This window comes from Uncinocarpus reesii, genomic scaffold (assembly GCF_000003515.1).
Source record: "Uncinocarpus reesii 1704 scaffold_2 genomic scaffold, whole genome shotgun sequence".
NCBI lineage: Eukaryota > Fungi > Ascomycota > Eurotiomycetes > Onygenales > Onygenaceae > Uncinocarpus > Uncinocarpus reesii.
Window position 1 is genome coordinate 708,048 of NW_003052499.1, and position 16,123 is coordinate 724,170.

The following is a 16,123-nucleotide window of genomic DNA, read 5'->3' on the forward strand; positions in this document are numbered from 1 at the left end:
TTTGCCAGAAGCCATGTCTTCCGACCTTGAAACCGCTACACTCCTGGAATGGATCAACAGCTTCTCCCTGGGAACTGTAATCCGATCCAGCAGCGAGCTGGGCGATGGCTCCATTCTCTGGGAGATTCTCCAGGACATTGACCCCCAATACTTTCTCGGCAACCTCCCCGAAAACGCCCCGGCCGACCACTGGGTTCCGAAATGGCAGAACCTGAAGCACATGCACAAGCTGTTGATCAGCTACATTCGAAACCAGAACGATGGCGAAGTGCCAGCGGGCCTTTCCACTGTTCCCGACCTGAAAGCGATCGCCGAAAATTCCTCTGTCAAAGACACCAATCGACTTTTGAAATTGTTTTTGATGGCGGCGATCAGCTCCCCGCATGCCGAATCGTATATTACCACGATGCAAGAACTCTCTACGCAAACACAAGAAGGATTGAAGGACATCATACAAGAAGCGCAGAGTCCGTCGGAGGACCGTCTCGAGCAGATCCACTACGAGCAGGACGAATACCGGGCTAGGCGCGATATTGCCATGGACCCGGAACTACAGTTTGAAGAACGCGTGGGAAAACTGCTCGCGGAAAATGATAAACTCTCTAACGAAAAGAGGGAACTGGGGAAGGCTTTGGAGGATCTTCACGATCGGCTAGCAAAGCTTCAAGAGAATAACGATACTCTAGAAGCCAAGCTGTCGTCGACGGAGGACCGGCTGGCAACACTTAAAGCTGGAAAGGGGGACTTGGGACCTGATGCAACCGGATTTGAAAGCCGCAGCCGCCAACAAGAGGATATAATCGCCTCACAAGAGACAAGACTGCTAGCAGCGCAAGATGAAATTGATGGCTTGCGAATGTCGCTTGAGTCGATGCGCCAGAAAAATGAAAGATTCCAAAAGCTCCAAGACGACTATGATGAGATTAAGAATGAGAGGGATCAGCTGTCTCGAAAAGCTAATGCTGCAGAAAAATACCGCCAGAAACTTCAAGCCAGCCAAGATTACGAAAGAGAGAACCAAACGCTGAAATTGCAGGTGAAAGACTTGAAACAGCAGCTGATTGAAAGCGATTCTAATCAGCGGCTTTCATCTGAACATAACAAAGAGCTTCAAAAATACAAGCAGCTTATAACGCAGATTGAGCAAGACCATCATGAGATTCAAAATTTAAAGAAACAACTCGAGTTCGACAATCATGCTTTGACTGAACGACTGCAAGGGTCTGAGGAACAACACTCCCGCGATGAGGCAACTATCGCTGAACTGCGAGAACGCATAGGGGAGCTTGAAGGCCTGGACAGCCCCGGAACCTCAACTCCAAGTGGTCATGGAACCTTACAACGCGATTTCGATGAAATCGGAAAACGGGGAACACAGCTGTTAGTAAACCATGTGGAATGTTGATCATATTGAGCTGACCTTTGGTAGCAATTCTGAGAACGAAAGACTCCGGAAAGAGCTAGACGAAATCAAGGATGATTCTGAATTCCCTGACATCGAGATTGAAAGGTGGGTTGAGGGCCGTATCTGCACTGTGTTTTACATTCGATCTTAACAAGATCCTTTTTCTAGCGAGGTTTATCGAAAACTACGCGAAGAATACGCGAGTTTGCGTAATAAACTTAGTGAAACTGAAACTCGTGTCGAGACCTCTGAACGGGAGCTCTCAGATGCAAAGACGGACTGTAGGTCCTTTGAGCTATATTTTCGTAGTACTTTCCGTTTAAGTGCTAATGCCTGTCTCAGTGAGCCTTGTTGATAAGGATAAGCTGGACATCCTCAACGGAATCAAGGAATCAACTGCCTCGGAGCTCATCAAAATGCGGACGGAGTGGGACACACTCCAGAATCGGATCCGAGAGCTAGAAGGTAAACTGGACGTCAGCCGGACAATCGTGAGAGAGGTTTGCAGCGAGAGAAATGCACTTCGTGCCGCCCGCGATAGGAGAGAGGAAGAACTCCGCGACGAAGACCAGGAGACGTTGCATGAAATGAAGAAGCTGCTTCAAGAATTGACAGCCCGGATGAATGGTACTTCGGACGAACCGGAACTGTCGCCCCTGGAACTGTTGAAACAGTTCGCCGACACAACAGAGAATAGTGCTGACAAGCTGGCGAAACGCGCAGAGGTGAGTTTACACTTTTTTAACCTCTTAATTATGGAGTTCACTATCCCCATCCACGTCCAGAAACATGTAGCATCATTATACTTTGTTCAAAATTCTCCATGGAACCGTCCACCCCCAGCCTTCTCCCCGACCCGAGCGGTACAAAGCAGAGGTTGATCAGTACTAGGTCAAGAGCAGCACGATCAGGCTCTGGCATTGGTCCTTCTCTTTGCCGTTATTTGCCATTTTCGTATTCACCGCAGTCTACCCCCAATCCATGACCACTTTGACGCAGCTTTTTTCCGTCGAGGTCACTTTACATCGTTATGTCCGCACCCAGAAAAAGTTATATGCTAATGGGTCCCTTCTCCCTCCGGCGAGGGAGAAAATTGAATTGAATATAGCACATACAACAGCAGAATGAGCTTATCAAGTCGTTGCAAGAGCGAATTGAGAATTATGAAGGTCTTTCGACGGATTTGGATGAGTTTAGGGTCGCAAAGGAGCGAGAGGTAAGTTCCCATAGTTTGGTTTCATTTTTGAGTAACCTCGGTACCCTCGTAAATAGCCAGCCCAGGAGGGAATTTGAAATTAACAAACGACTAGGCGGAGCTCATGCAAGTCGTCCAGCGCCAAGCTCGTGAAATCGCGCTCATCTCCTCTGCTTGGTACAACTTTCAATCGCGGCTACAGAGCCAGAATGCCGCTGGTATAGCGCGGTACCATCACCGCGGTGCGGCCACTGGGCTTGGTTCGAACACGGAGGTCGGACAGACGTGGTTATCAAGGCAGAGGGCTATGGTTGGGGATGTTGGAGGCAGAGGGGCTACGGGGAAGTGATTGGAATATCGTACACCGCGATAGATGAGATGCCTGGGAAACGACGTTGAAAAGGGAGTTGTTCTTTTTGTTAGGTATTCACCCTGATACCTACTGCCTAGCCGTTGATTTGCTTTTTTGCCCTTTTCTTTGCATGTCGATTTTCGCGGTGAGGCTATTTGGATAGACAAGAGATTTGGCATAAATGGAACCGAGAATAAAGCATTAGTTTAGGTGTCATTTCTTTCTTTGAAGACTTTATTACTAGATCCTGTCTATTGCCGTGCTTTTTATATCCAGTCCACGAGCGTCTGGCCTCACAAATCTTTCTTATATCATACATCCTCATGCGCCAGAGCTAGGATGAGCTTATCGAAGCAGCTCGGCGAAAATCCGCGAAACTATAGAGGTGACATCTCATACCCACTCACGCGGATACTTCAAGACCTCAATCAGCTCTCTCTCCCTCTTCTTCTCCTCGCCACCGACCTCCTCCCCAACAACCTTCTTCTCCTCCCCCATCCTCGTCCCCGATATCGGATCCATGTACACCCATTGCGCAGTCCGCGGAAGACTCATCAGAATACTCTCCACGCGCGCACTCGGCGTTCTCAGCCCAAAGCTCGTGCCACGGTCATACACGAGATTGAACTCGACGTACCGGCCACGACGCAGTTGCTGCCAGTCCTTCTCCGCCTGTGTGAACGGCATGTTCTTCCTGCGTTCGACGATGGGCACATAGGCGGGCAGGAAGGAAGCGAGGGCGTCGGAAACGAAGGCGAAGAGGGTTTCTTGGGCGTTGGTGGAGGAGTGGGAGGAAGAGTGGGAGAGAAATTCAGTGTCGAGGTCGTCAAAGAAGATGCCGCCGATGCCGCGGGACTCGTGACGGTGGGGGAGGTAGAAGTATTCGTCGCACCATTTTTTGAATTTGGGGTAGTAGCTTGGATCGTGTCTGTCGCAGGCGTCTTTGATGGTTTGGTGGAAGTGTTTGCAGTCTTCGGGGAAGATGTAGGAAGGAGTAAGGTCTGTTCCACCGCCGAACCACCAGTTCTTTGGCCCGTGGAGGGGGTCTTTGGGGTCTGAAGTCTCGAAATAGCGATAGTTTAGATGGACGGTCGGCGCCATTGGGTTCTTCGGGTGTAGAACGAGTGAAAGGCCGGCAGCAAAGAAATCCAATGAGTCAACATCTGTTGCTACGAATGATTTGTGGTCTGCACGCATCTTTTCAATCGCTGGGCGAGGTAATTGGCCGTATACAACAGAGACATTAACACCGGCTTTTTCGAAGACATTGCCGTCCTGTAGAACGCAGGAGATCCCCCCGCCACCATTGGGTCTATTCCATTCGTCAAAGATAAACTGTTTTCCATCTATGCGGGAGAGTTCGTCCACAATTTTCTTCTGGTGATCTTTTATGAGCTTTTCCATACGTAGGCGCATGGGTGAGGAGGAGGTAATTGTCGTTTCACGCTTTGTCTTGTCATCGAGATCGGCGATTGAGGGTGCATCGAGTCTAAGGAGAGGCTCTGAAGGCTGTACAAATTGCAATTAGCGCATGTTATTTCTGAGGAATGCGCACTATATACTAAACCAAGAAGTGTAGCTCCTGTCACTACAGTAGCTACAGCAGCGATAGAGAGTGCTGTGATCTGTCTCCCCCTTGACGCATTCTCTGACGGCCGGAAACCGAACGAAGATAGCTGGCGCCGCTGACTCCTTGTAGTTGCGAAACATTGCGACCTCTGGATTTCAAAGCTCCTAAATGCGCGCCAACATCGAGAATATAACCGGGGAGTAGCCATAGCTCCTATGACGCGAAACAAACGGGTGGTTCTAGCGAGATGGGATGCCGAGGAAACCAATTAAGGCATGAGAAGCAAGTTATATAAATACCATGCGCTCAGCGGTCGTTATCATGGTTTATCAGCTGCTTGGAATTACCGGCACTTTGTTTGGCCCGCAACGTCGAGAAACACGACATCTCGGAAGCAAGGAGGGTAGACACGTGATATCGATGGGGAGACCCGAAAGGCCGCTCTGGCCGGCGGAGTGCACTGATTTTCTCCGCGGCGAATAGTCAATCAGTTAATACGGCGAATTCAGCTTGCACAATCCTACAGACTCGAAGGACACATCTCCAAGCCATATGTATGCCCTTCATCACTCTCGTCGAGAGGGCGAGTGCTGATGATAGAGATATGTGATGACTAATCTGAGATGGCAGCTAACTAGTTAGTCAGTTAGTTATGTTTGCATTGTTTGCAAGATGAGGTCATTGTTTGTAGCTGAAGTGCCGGACCGGTGGGGATTGTCGAGACCCAGGCCCTCAAAGCAAAGCGCTCTGGATCTCTGTCGAGTCTACACTCTCACGACAATGGCTCCAAGCCGGCGCCCTCCCTGCAGTCTGCTGGTGTCTTTGATGACTCTCGCTGCGCTCTGGTGACTCTTTTGCTGACAATCGCCTGGCTGAGTCACTTGACTCCGATCACGTGTGTGCCCAGCTCGTCATCTGATTGGACGCCCGAGTCACCTGCCACTGCCGCTAAGCCAGATACAACCTAGCGCATTTCTCCACCGCCCTAACCTTCCCTTCGCGGGGCTGCAGCCTTCCTGATGAATCAAAAGATCATCTTCTCTCCGTCTCTCCCTCTCCATTAAATCAAACCAGGACCTTCAACTGCATATACATTGCTGCCGCATCTCGTCGAGCCAAGTCCACTCCCGTTATCGCCAACGATTCCCCGCCGTTCTCACGCTGATCGAGTCTACTGCAACTCCGTTTGAATCAACTACGTCAGCAGCGAAACCATCTCCATCCATCCATCATGCGCTCCAAGTTCAAGGATGAGCACCCGTTTGAGAAGCGCAAGGCCGAAGCTGAGCGTATTCGCCAGAAATACACAGACCGCATTCCAGTATGCGTCCCTTGACCTCTCTGAATCTCCCTTCACCGCCTTCTCACACTGTGTTTCCTGCTAGGTAATCTGCGAAAAGGTCGAAAAGTCGGACATCGCAACCATCGACAAGAAGAAGTACCTCGTCCCAGCCGATCTCACAGTGGGCCAGTTCGTCTATGTCATCCGCAAGCGCATCAAGTTGTCCCCCGAGAAGGCCATTTTCATCTTCGTCGATGAGGTGCTTCCTCCGACCGCCGCGTTAATGAGCAGTATCTATGAAGAGCACAAGGATGATGATGGGTTTTTGTACATTACGTATGTGTCTTCGATATCTACCTCTCGTGCCGTGGCGTTGAAAAACGGCTAACTGGGCGATTTATAGATACTCTGGCGAGAATACATTCGGAAACTAAGCCGGTGGCGCTTGGATGACATTCGTCTACAGCATTACCTAGGCGATAAATTCGAGACGATTCGAGCCCTTTTCACGATGATCCCCTGGATTATTGATACCAGCACGGCTCGCGAACTTGGTTTCTCGACACCCTAACTTCTTACTGCCTTCGTTCCTTTTTGGATCATTCTCTTGGGGGATAAAACTTTCTTATAAGATATACGGATCCTCCTGGTACTCGGTGTTGGTCTGCTTACTACGGCGTTTCTACTGCGAGTCTATATTTACGCTTGTGGCTCCTTCATCTTTTGTTGTCTCCCGCTAACGGTACGCCCAAGCGTACCGTTAAGGTGTTTCAAGCCTGGAGATGACCTCTGTTCTCCTGGATCGTCCTTTCTATACTACCGGGGATGTGTTTAGTATGAGAATGTGATAATGAATGGCATTTGGCTTTAGTGGCTATTCTTATGTAAAGCCTCCTCGGTCACAGCTCTTAATTTACTCGCATCTTGGAAACGGAAATAGAAAATAATCATCAAGATTAATCCCTCTTAATGCCGCGCAACAGCATAAAGCCAGGTTCAGATCCTGAGCCGAACAAATACTTCTCTGCAAGCGCAGCTGCGGAATTGATTTTACCGGATGATATCGTGCTTGCTGGTATGATCCAATGAGATTCTACAGAGTAGTTAATGGCTTTGGCGGCGGCTGAAAGCACTTTCATGTGGGCGATCTCGTCAACGGTAAATTTCGCATATTACTCACCAAATTGGCGAGGACAACGCTGGAGCTGACGGTCGGTTCAACGTCAATATTCTTTCAACCCGCCCATTTTATACATAGAGTACAATACAATGGCAAGCGTACTTCGAAAACATGCATTATACAATAATGAGGTTCAAATCGCATGCCCGTTCCAGCAACTCCTCACTCCTGCCCAGGGATATATAAAGGCCTCAAAAGGAACAAGTGATGGCGGTTTTCAACGACTCCTGACGAAAACAATAACCGTAACCTTCTTCCTCATTCTTTTGAAACACGATGCACCGGAAGATGTTGGACCCGGCGATCATCCCGTAGGACTCAAATGACCTTGGGAAGACCAGACGGTAGCTCGTGTGACTCGGGTTTGATAATCGTCGGCTGAGCGAAAAGCCGTCCTGGCTCACAAGGGAAACAGGTAACAATGCCACAAATGTAGTTCCACCCGGCCTTTCTCGAATTCAATGGTCGACGGGGAGTCAAGTATATATTAGCCGCCAAAGCATCAGCTTTTCTTTTTCTCCATCCACAACCTCGCCCAGAAAGCGACCTAGCAGTTCCGGTTGATATCCAGTTCCTGCACACATCACTCAATCCGCTCCATTCACTTTCTGCAAAAGAAAGTGAATTGTGTCCCAGAAACCCCCTTCCCACCATGAAGGTCTTGTCTGTTCTCTCACTGGTACCCGTTCCACCACCTGACCATTCTGCCCTTTCCCAGGCTTAGAATCGAAACCATGTCACTGGGTAAATCCGGGTACTGCTCGCGGTATTCACGACGGATCCGGATATAGGCGGCTGATGTGCCAATGAAGAGCGCGAATAGAGGGTCGCCGAACCTAGATTCTGAGATGTTAAACGATGCCGGGGAGTTATGGACTGTTGGGGGTGTGAATTGTGCACAGATCTTCGAAAATGGGGCAGATTGGAAGGGGGGAAAGCGTACTTGGAAATCAGATACGGATAAGCCACCGTTGGCGCCATGGTTGCTAGCTAGCATGCTAGGACAACAGCTCCCGGAGCGCAAGCTTGCATCTGATGTTGACGAGACTTGGGATTTTGGGGGTTGACGGAACAATAGATTTTCAGATCCCGATTCGTAACTAGTTGGAACGTCCGATAAAGCACTGCATACGGAGTACTCCATAGCCACTTGGATTCCACTACTTGTACACATACAGGATAGTTGTCATTCAGTCATTGATGCTCTTGCGATCACTAGCTAATCCCTGTTGTAAATACCCTAGAGATAACTCCCCCATCACCACAAACAAACCGAACAATCCCAAAGCAGGGAGATTTCTATAAATACACATGCGGAACCCGAGCATTAAAAAAGATCTATAAGGGCGCATTTATTAACAAAGAGCGAATCGCAAGAACACCAGTTGTCCCGAGACGCTGTTCTTTTTTTTTTTTACCTATCATACGACTGTTCCAAAAGCGGGTATCAAGGTCTGTGCCAGCCAAAAGCTGAACACTAACTTAGGGCCGGTCATCAGCAGCTTAGGTGTCAATCCCTTGAAGAAGCTGGTCATGCCTTCGTTGCGAATCATGCTGCTTACGATGCGGAATCCGGATTCGGGGTTTTCGAAATTGCGGTTTTGAATTCGAGTCTTGATGACGTCCAGCGGTGCGGAAACAATCAAAGACGCACTGGCACCGGCGACAGAGGCAACGAAATTTTGAGTCCAGGTCGCTTGGTTATAGTCCGTGAGCTTATAGAGATATTCTTTCGCAAAGGCAGAACCACCGAAAAGCTAAAGATCCATTAGAACGGCATCGGTTTGTAGTCGGGGCGAAAGACTTACCGCAAACGAGCCCGGCGCGTTACGAGCAGCGGTCCAGCCAGCACCACGGTACAGACCCATTCCCTCGTCGGAAATAATCTTAAAAAGGCCGCGGCCACGGAACGCTTCTGGGTTGGTTTGTCGTTTGATCTTCAAAACATCGAGAGGGAGAAGGACAATCTCTCCAATTCCGATCAAACTGGAGCCCGAAAATTAGCAACCTGATACGCCTTGAATAGTCGGCGCAAGAAATATCTGTACCTTCCAGCTGTAGCATGCATTATAGCCTTACCGGTCCCCTTTCCGAATGCATTATCAAATTCGGTACCGTAGTGCTTAGCCAAGTAATCACGGACGAATGGCTGTCCTCCATACTTGTAGATTCGTTGCAGAACCTGCGAAAAGAGTAATCAGCGCAAAGCCCCAAAAACGTGCACTCACAAGCGGATTCCGTCCTCACCTTATAGCCGGCGGCATACCCTAGACCCGGGAATAGCGATGTGAATTTTCGAGCGACCGAGGCAGAAGCGAAATCTTTGAAAACGACTTTATTGAGGGCTGAAGCGGACGTGATCTAGGCGCGGACCGATGAGAAATATAAACCTAACGTAGGATAGTGCCGCACATACTCTTGTTTGATTGCTCATTAAACGCTTTGCAGTTGTATCGACCTAACCAGTGAGCCATTAGCGTCGTGGAGATCTTCTTTGGCCGCTATGAGAGCCCGTACTGGATGGAAAATGAGCAGTTCAGCGATACCGGCAGAGCCTCGAGCGAGATTAGCAAGCTTTCAACGACTCCCTAAGCTGATAATCATACCGGATCCTAGCAGTCTTGCAGTTCCTGATTCCCTCTTCACATCCTTGGCCGCAGAGCCGGCAACTGGTGCAACAAGAGCGGGAGCCATCTCGCGTGGAAGAAGAGCAGCGAATGTCGGGTAAATCGAAGCGAATGGAACGAAAAGCGCTGAAAGAAAATAAAGCAAGAACCTGTTAATCTCAGAACCCCAGAAGAGAATGAAAGATCCCTCGATCAATTGCAGCACCCAGCACCAGACAGATCGAAAATTTGACCACCGCCCGAGTCATTTTTTTGCGGCCTGCGCTCGGAGACTTATGGCGCTAGCCCCATTCCGGACTAGAGCTCCCCCAGCTTTAGTTTGCTTGGCGTCACATGCATTCTTGGCGTGCCGGTCAAGCGGGTGCTTATGTAATATGCCCTATTCACTTCAACATTTCTGAGATGCGCTGCTATTCACCGTTAACAAGATCTCATAATGTGTGAATAGTCATGTTCTACTTTCAGCCGTGGGTGATTAGCAGAGGCAGGCTGTGCCCATTCAAGAACCAAAATGTACACTTGAAAGGCTTTGTAGTTGAATACATGCCGAACAATGCTGCTTGAGAATCTTTCACCCCTATCAATGATTTAGGATCTGCTTCATGGAAGTGCCTTTGCTGTGAAGGTACATCTCAGGAACAACTATATATACCCCTCCTGTTTAGCAGAAGATGCACTTGCTCCATCATCATTACAAATTTGAAGCACAGCCATTCTTCCAGCACCACTTGCAAATCCTCTTCAAATTCTTTTTGCAGTTCAAATCTCCATCAAAGTTCCAAATTCAACATGAAGATCCTAGGATTTACCCTACTCCTACTGCAGGCCATGCTCGTCTGCGTTCAAGCTACCACCCCGCGCAACCTGGAAAAATTTACCATTGCATCCGGAAGCGTCACGCACAGCTTAGACCCCAGCCAAGCGCATGACAAAGAAACTCGAACCATCGACGAAGATATCGAACTCGACCCTAGCAGCCTCATTCCGGCCATTGCGCCTGAGGATCTTGACCGCGGAAATTCCACCAATCGAACTCATGCTCGAGATCTCTCCAAGCGTCGTCGCTCGTGCCCTATCGGTCTACCGTGGTTGTGTGAAGGGGTTTCCTGTTTCAATCGGTTTACCCATATGTGCTGCAAAGGTGGGCATCTGTGTCCTGATCCGCGCTTTTGTGTGAGGAATGCCGTGGGCGCTATGGCATGTCGTTAATCGGGAGTAATCGACTCCGCCAAGGTTGCTGCATGGGTGATGTCAAGGGGAGATATAGTCATGAGATTTTTTGATTATTTTCTGAGCTTTAACATTGCAATAGTTTGCCAGACTACCAGTCTCAGAAGCTTATTGTGGATATTCTTATGATACAGGAGTGACATTGGTCGTCTTGAAGCTACTCAGTGTCTCTCGGCTAGTCATCTACAAACTGCAATTGAAACTTACTATCAACTTGTTTGTTGCATAATCTTGTACCTTTTTATGTGTATACACAAGAGAATATTATATCTGCCATGCAAAATGGGTAGTCATTACCGCTACTCCCAGACTCCAGAGCCAAATAGATGCAGGGCAGTTTCAATCAGTGTGTCCCTGTGACCACACCAGCAAACAACATTCTTAGATTATCGATATTCAAGGGGACCTCTCATCAACTTACTCAGGCGGCGATTTAGTGTCATTAGGAAACACAATAGGTCCGTCTTCGACGCTATTGACTTGGAATGATTTAAAATAATGACAGAGCCGCCCACTTTGACAGCTACAAGATGGATTCCGGCGATTGCACCGCACCCTGATGGCCTGACCTTTTGGTTGTACTCTTGCTTAGCCGTTTATGACTGCTATAAATGCACCTCAATCATCTTCTCATGCTGCTTGGATAACTTACAGACAAGGGATGGGTGGTATGCAATGGGAGTGAGAATCTGAACAAGGATAAAGCTCGCACTGCAACAAGCTATGAATAACTTGCTAGGACAGCAAGCAAGATTGTAAGAGCACAGGCTTCCACGCAAGTCCTGAAACCATGGTGGATCATAGCTGTATGAGTTATTTACAGCTGTTGATCACCTTCCTGCAGCTCAATCATGCAGGGTTGCCCATGACCATCGTCAAAGTTGCGTTACTGGTGAATGTGTCATTAATCAAGAGTGCTATATCAAGAGCTATATCAATTCTGGTATCTAACTAATTAGTGCATGCTGAATAAAAAAAAAAAAAAAAAATTCGAATTTGACCGACTGCCAATGGATCAATAATCCCGTAGCTCAGGAGACACCTCACTCCCACAAGATGAACTATTGTCTAATGCAGTCCGATCCGTAGCCTAGTTCTTCCAACGCCTATTCAAATGGCTGTGAAATGACGGGCCTGTCCAGCCAGCCACACTCTCTCTTCTAGAAAAGAGCAGGGAGTAGAGCTATCTACTCCCAGTCTGCTTGAATGCAAACATCCAATGACCCTCCCCAATTTGGTTAATAGATATGCTGGAGTCATCAAGATAACAAATGCTGCGGAGGGTTGTATCCTTCGAATTCGGGTTAGTACGTCCGGCAAACGAACATGCTTGAGGCAATTGGCTCTTGCGGTCGAAGCATCATTGTTAGCCATCGGCCATAGTATTGACGCTTTAAATATAGTACGTCCCTGGAGTTGGCGGTCTAGGAGGGTCCCGGAATGGATTCTCAGCGTCTCGCTGTTGTACATCCGTTTGCCCCATTGGCGGCTCTGTGTCGGTTGCGGGCTCCTGCAAAGACGACCAATTAGAATTTCATCAGCAGCGCAACACTATGAGATGGAAAGAAAGCCATATCGTACTGGAGGGGGGCCGATGCGAACCCGGTTTCTTCGCTTGATCAGAACGCCCGCGACGATAGCGACTAGAATAACTACAGTTGAACGGTTAACTAGCGTTTGTGGGAACGACAAGAGAAGCATATGTCCTTACCAACAAGCCCAGTAGCAATCAGAGACCCTATAAGAGCGGGAGCTACCCCCTGTGGCCTCCCCATATCGGTCATTGGTTCATTGTCTGGAGACGCTGTGACCTGGCTCGTACTACTCTGAGAGTTGGCTGGCGCTGTCCTCTCGGCACCTACTTCCCCACGACGAGCGGTAGGCGTTGCGGTGACACGTTCAGCCGGACGGATAAAAAGTCCCGTTGACTGTGAGCCGCTTACTACCGCCGTAATAGTGGATTGAGGGAAGGTCACAAGAACGGTTTGGGAATTTCTGGTTATCGTGCTTGAGCGGAGAGTTGTGGGTATCGACTGTGTATTCGATGGCGCATTAGCAGCTGTTGGCGACGGAGGCTCTAGGTCGTCCTCATCGCCACTATCATCACTATCACTTTCAATGCCATCATCGCTATCATCGCTGTTATCACTGTCGTCACTCTCGACCTCGTCTGGAACTACTGATACGGGAGGAGGAGGGGTTTGTCTTCTGAGTTTAGAGCGCATATTGAGAGCTGAACAGGCTCCGGATTAGCCAAAGACTCAGGGCCAAGGGATGAGAGTAAACAAAGAATGAGAAGGAACAAAATTATTGCTCTTGAATTGGTCTTAGGAAAACAAATCAGTCACAAGATGAGAATGGATCTTCCATAGAAAACAAGCATGGGATTGTGACAAGCTTTATCAGAGTTGAGAAAGGCCGGTTTAACCGGAGTCAAGCAAGCTGTGAAGGATCTAGTGTCTCGGCCTGTAACCAAGGGCGAAGGAAACTAGACAGTTCCGTTCATTGCTCCAGCCGATCATACACAAGCACAGACAAGTAGAGCCGAATATTGTCCCATTCAAAGAGTTGATCTGGTGGCGCAAAGCACTCAAGCCAGGACCCGGCTCCATGTTCCTCTGGCGAACATGATGGCTCTTGCAGCATAATGCACTCTGAAACGACGGAAATCTAGGAATCGTCGCAAAAGTCATGAACCTTCAAATTTCAGTGACTTGGAGAATAGAGTGATTGTTAAAGGCGTTGCGTTGCGAAGGCGTCAAGAACGGAGATCGTCAAACGCAAGATGAAACATATACCAGCCGCCTTGGAGGCGGACGGGATATTCTCGACAAACGGCGATACAGCTTCGGTTTTAGATTCAACTGCTGCATCGGATATGGTTCACCTTTTCTTCAAGGCTCTTGCACATTGACGTGTCGCGTCCCTTCGACTCGTCTCTTCAACTGAACTGGTCGCCACAGGTTGCCTTCGCCTGGGGCTGAAAGAACAAAAAGGCACTCAAATGCTGCAATGCCCTAGGGGCAATCATACCGCCAGGCTGTGTTGATACGACGCAATCATATGGCTATTTCGATATTGCTTCTCAACACCCACGGAGGATGAGTGTGCCAGAGCTCAGTCAGGTCCGGAGTGAGGGTGTGGGGTTGTCGAAGTTGTAAACAAACCCAAAAAGGCTCGAAAGCGCAAAGGAAGGATTGTCGCTTCCACACATCTATCAATACCTGCTTGGTCTCTCCAGTGATGCGATTGATATAGTGATTTCAGTCCATCCACTGCATCAGAACCGATGGCGTTCACCCCTGAATATTGTGGGTGAGTCAGCAGCTCGGCATTCGGATCATAATAATTCCGAAATACGGCCCGTGGGCCGTACCTAACCTTGTCAATTGTCAATTGAGCCATGGATGGATGGACATATTCCATATGCGCAGACGAAGAAAACAGAATAATTGTTTTGCATTTGAAGTTCAAGAAAATTCTTATTCCGTCAAATCTTCGGCTCCCTAAATGAGTGAAAGCTAGCAGCCATGCTATCTCTCCCGCTCATTGAGCCCCGAGATGTGAGTAATGCTCTTGCTATCAAGAGCTTGATTGCCTACAACTGTTCCGCGGCGGAGGAACTAACGGCCTTTTATTAGTCTCACCATCTTTGGCTTACGCCCTCACAACGCTCTCGACGCACGTCGCACAACCACAGCCACGGTCAAGGCTCAAACCCCCGTAGAAATGGCCAATCTCGAACCTCCTTTATTCCCTCCTCATCCGATTCCCTCACTGCCCTCATGCTGGAAGAACGCGCTTTGCGAATACGTAAACAAAACATAGCGTCATTTGGGTACTCATGGATCCGGCCCGCAGGTTATCCAAAGACGATGCAGGGAATTCGCGAGGAGGAAGCGGAACGGGAGGAGGCCGCAAATGCGGCGTTAGAAGGGGAGATGGACTTTATTGGGGAGGCAGGATTGGATGGCGGGGTGGCGGGAGTGGATATTGACGACCCGGAAGCATTGGAAGGGATGGAGAGGGATTTGGACGATGATATTCCGGATGCTGACGGTGGGCTTGTGGAGGAGGGAGAGGATGGGTTCGACGAGGACGATTTGGAGGATGAAGATGAAGAGATTTTGATGGAGAGGGATTTGGATGATGATGTTCCGGAGGGGTTTGGGATTGATGAGGAAGACGAAGATGATGAAGTGGATGAGCATTTCGATGACCAGCCTGATCTGGATGAGAATATTCCCTCAGGGTCATTCAACGGAGAAGGCGATACTATGATGGAGCGAGACTTGGATGCGGATATTCCAGAGCAAGAGGAAGATTTTAACGTACACGAGCAGGAGTGGGAGCATACAGATACCGATGCCGACGAGGAGGCAGACGAGGATGAGGATGACGGAGACAGTTTCTCCAACTATGCGCGCTACGATAGTGTTGATCGCCATTTCAACCCGCCAGCACATCGTCTTCGATCAAGCATCTCTCCACGAGTTGAAAATTCACCTCCGCTGCCACCGCCCGTCACTCGTCACCGAGAAACAGAAGCACAGCGACTTTTCCTGGATAGATGGAGTGGTGGAGCTGGCGATGATGTCGAGGATTCCATGGCGGCTTTTCGATCCAGCGGCATGTCTGACCAGAATTTGCGCATCCCAAGAGCGCGAACCCGGAGACGGCGGTCGACGTTGTCGGAGGACTCTCTCAACATGCCATAAAAAAATGGATATTTCGTGCATAGCGTTTTGAGGCATGGCAGGTTTCTGACTTAGCGAAGGCGTTGGGCGTTCAAATTCCATGCTTCTTGATAAGATATATTATACCCATTCATTAGCCTTTAGGCGCAGTTGCTACTGAGGGCTTCATTGGAAATCTCCGATTGATCTCCAGATACTGCATCAGTAGCACTCGGTCGAATCAAGCATTTCATCAGATGAAAATCTAAACCACGCCGTAACCCCTGGTAATATCTCCAGCCCGCAGATGCAAGTGTATCCAATACAAAACTTCAACTTGATGCCTTGCGGCCGTGGGTATTAAAAATACTAGAGAATCCACAAAAACTTCGAACCTATACCTAACATTCAAAAAAGCGGTGCGAAAACGCCGTCCTTTCTTTGAACTCACCGGGAGCTCTCATGCCAAATGCTTTTTTAAAATAGCCACAACGAGAAAGGACATTAAAAAAGAATAAGAAAGAGGTCATAGCTTTCGGTCAGCGTTACTGGTCGCAAACCCTCAGACTGCGCCGGTCTGTTTTCCTGTCCCAAAACAAACGCCAA

General features: G+C 48.9%; 7 protein-coding genes across 7 annotated transcripts; 4 read left to right on the forward strand and 3 right to left on the reverse strand.

Moving 5' to 3' along the window:
* Nucleotides 1-13: 13 nt before the first annotated feature.
* UREG_03207 (uncharacterized protein) lies at nucleotides 14-2,533 on the forward strand (the record flags this gene model as incomplete). Its single annotated transcript, XM_002543644.1, has 5 exons — nucleotides 14-1,380; nucleotides 1,430-1,510; nucleotides 1,574-1,686; nucleotides 1,748-2,130; nucleotides 2,297-2,533. 5 exons carry the CDS (start codon nucleotides 14-16, stop codon nucleotides 2,531-2,533), a joined length of 2,181 nt encoding a protein of 726 aa, XP_002543690.1.
* An 812-nt stretch (nucleotides 2,534-3,345) lies between these two features.
* UREG_03208 (coproporphyrinogen III oxidase) lies at nucleotides 3,346-4,730 on the reverse strand (the record flags this gene model as incomplete). Its single annotated transcript, XM_002543645.1, has 2 exons — nucleotides 3,346-4,461; nucleotides 4,515-4,730. The coding sequence occupies 2 exons, from the start codon at nucleotides 4,728-4,730 to the stop codon at nucleotides 3,346-3,348; spliced, it is 1,332 nt and encodes a 443-aa protein (XP_002543691.1).
* Nucleotides 4,731-5,753: 1,023 nt separating this feature from the next.
* On the forward strand, nucleotides 5,754-6,192 carry UREG_03209 (gamma-aminobutyric acid receptor associated protein; the record flags this gene model as incomplete). Its single annotated transcript, XM_002543646.1, has 2 exons — nucleotides 5,754-5,843; nucleotides 5,908-6,192. The coding sequence occupies 2 exons, from the start codon at nucleotides 5,754-5,756 to the stop codon at nucleotides 6,190-6,192; spliced, it is 375 nt and encodes a 124-aa protein (XP_002543692.1).
* Nucleotides 6,193-7,657: 1,465 nt separating this feature from the next.
* Nucleotides 7,658-9,678, reverse strand: UREG_03210 (putative mitochondrial carrier protein Ggc1; the record flags this gene model as incomplete). Its single annotated transcript, XM_002543647.1, has 8 exons — nucleotides 7,658-8,084; nucleotides 8,224-8,322; nucleotides 8,467-8,741; nucleotides 8,793-8,970; nucleotides 9,033-9,166; nucleotides 9,232-9,251; nucleotides 9,401-9,442; nucleotides 9,591-9,678. 8 exons carry the CDS (start codon nucleotides 9,676-9,678, stop codon nucleotides 7,658-7,660), a joined length of 1,263 nt encoding a protein of 420 aa, XP_002543693.1.
* Nucleotides 9,679-10,400: 722 nt separating this feature from the next.
* Nucleotides 10,401-10,981, forward strand: UREG_03211 (uncharacterized protein; the record flags this gene model as incomplete). Its single annotated transcript, XM_002543648.1, has 2 exons — nucleotides 10,401-10,702; nucleotides 10,924-10,981. 2 exons carry the CDS (start codon nucleotides 10,401-10,403, stop codon nucleotides 10,979-10,981), a joined length of 360 nt encoding a protein of 119 aa, XP_002543694.1.
* A 1,253-nt stretch (nucleotides 10,982-12,234) lies between these two features.
* Nucleotides 12,235-13,066, reverse strand: UREG_03212 (uncharacterized protein; the record flags this gene model as incomplete). Its single annotated transcript, XM_002543649.1, has 3 exons — nucleotides 12,235-12,351; nucleotides 12,423-12,493; nucleotides 12,553-13,066. The coding sequence occupies 3 exons, from the start codon at nucleotides 13,064-13,066 to the stop codon at nucleotides 12,235-12,237; spliced, it is 702 nt and encodes a 233-aa protein (XP_002543695.1).
* A 1,305-nt stretch (nucleotides 13,067-14,371) lies between these two features.
* UREG_03213 (uncharacterized protein) lies at nucleotides 14,372-15,559 on the forward strand (the record flags this gene model as incomplete). The annotated part of the gene is made up of 2 exons (XM_002543650.1): nucleotides 14,372-14,404; nucleotides 14,483-15,559. 2 exons carry the CDS (start codon nucleotides 14,372-14,374, stop codon nucleotides 15,557-15,559), a joined length of 1,110 nt encoding a protein of 369 aa, XP_002543696.1.
* Between the last annotated feature and the right edge of the window lie 564 nt (nucleotides 15,560-16,123).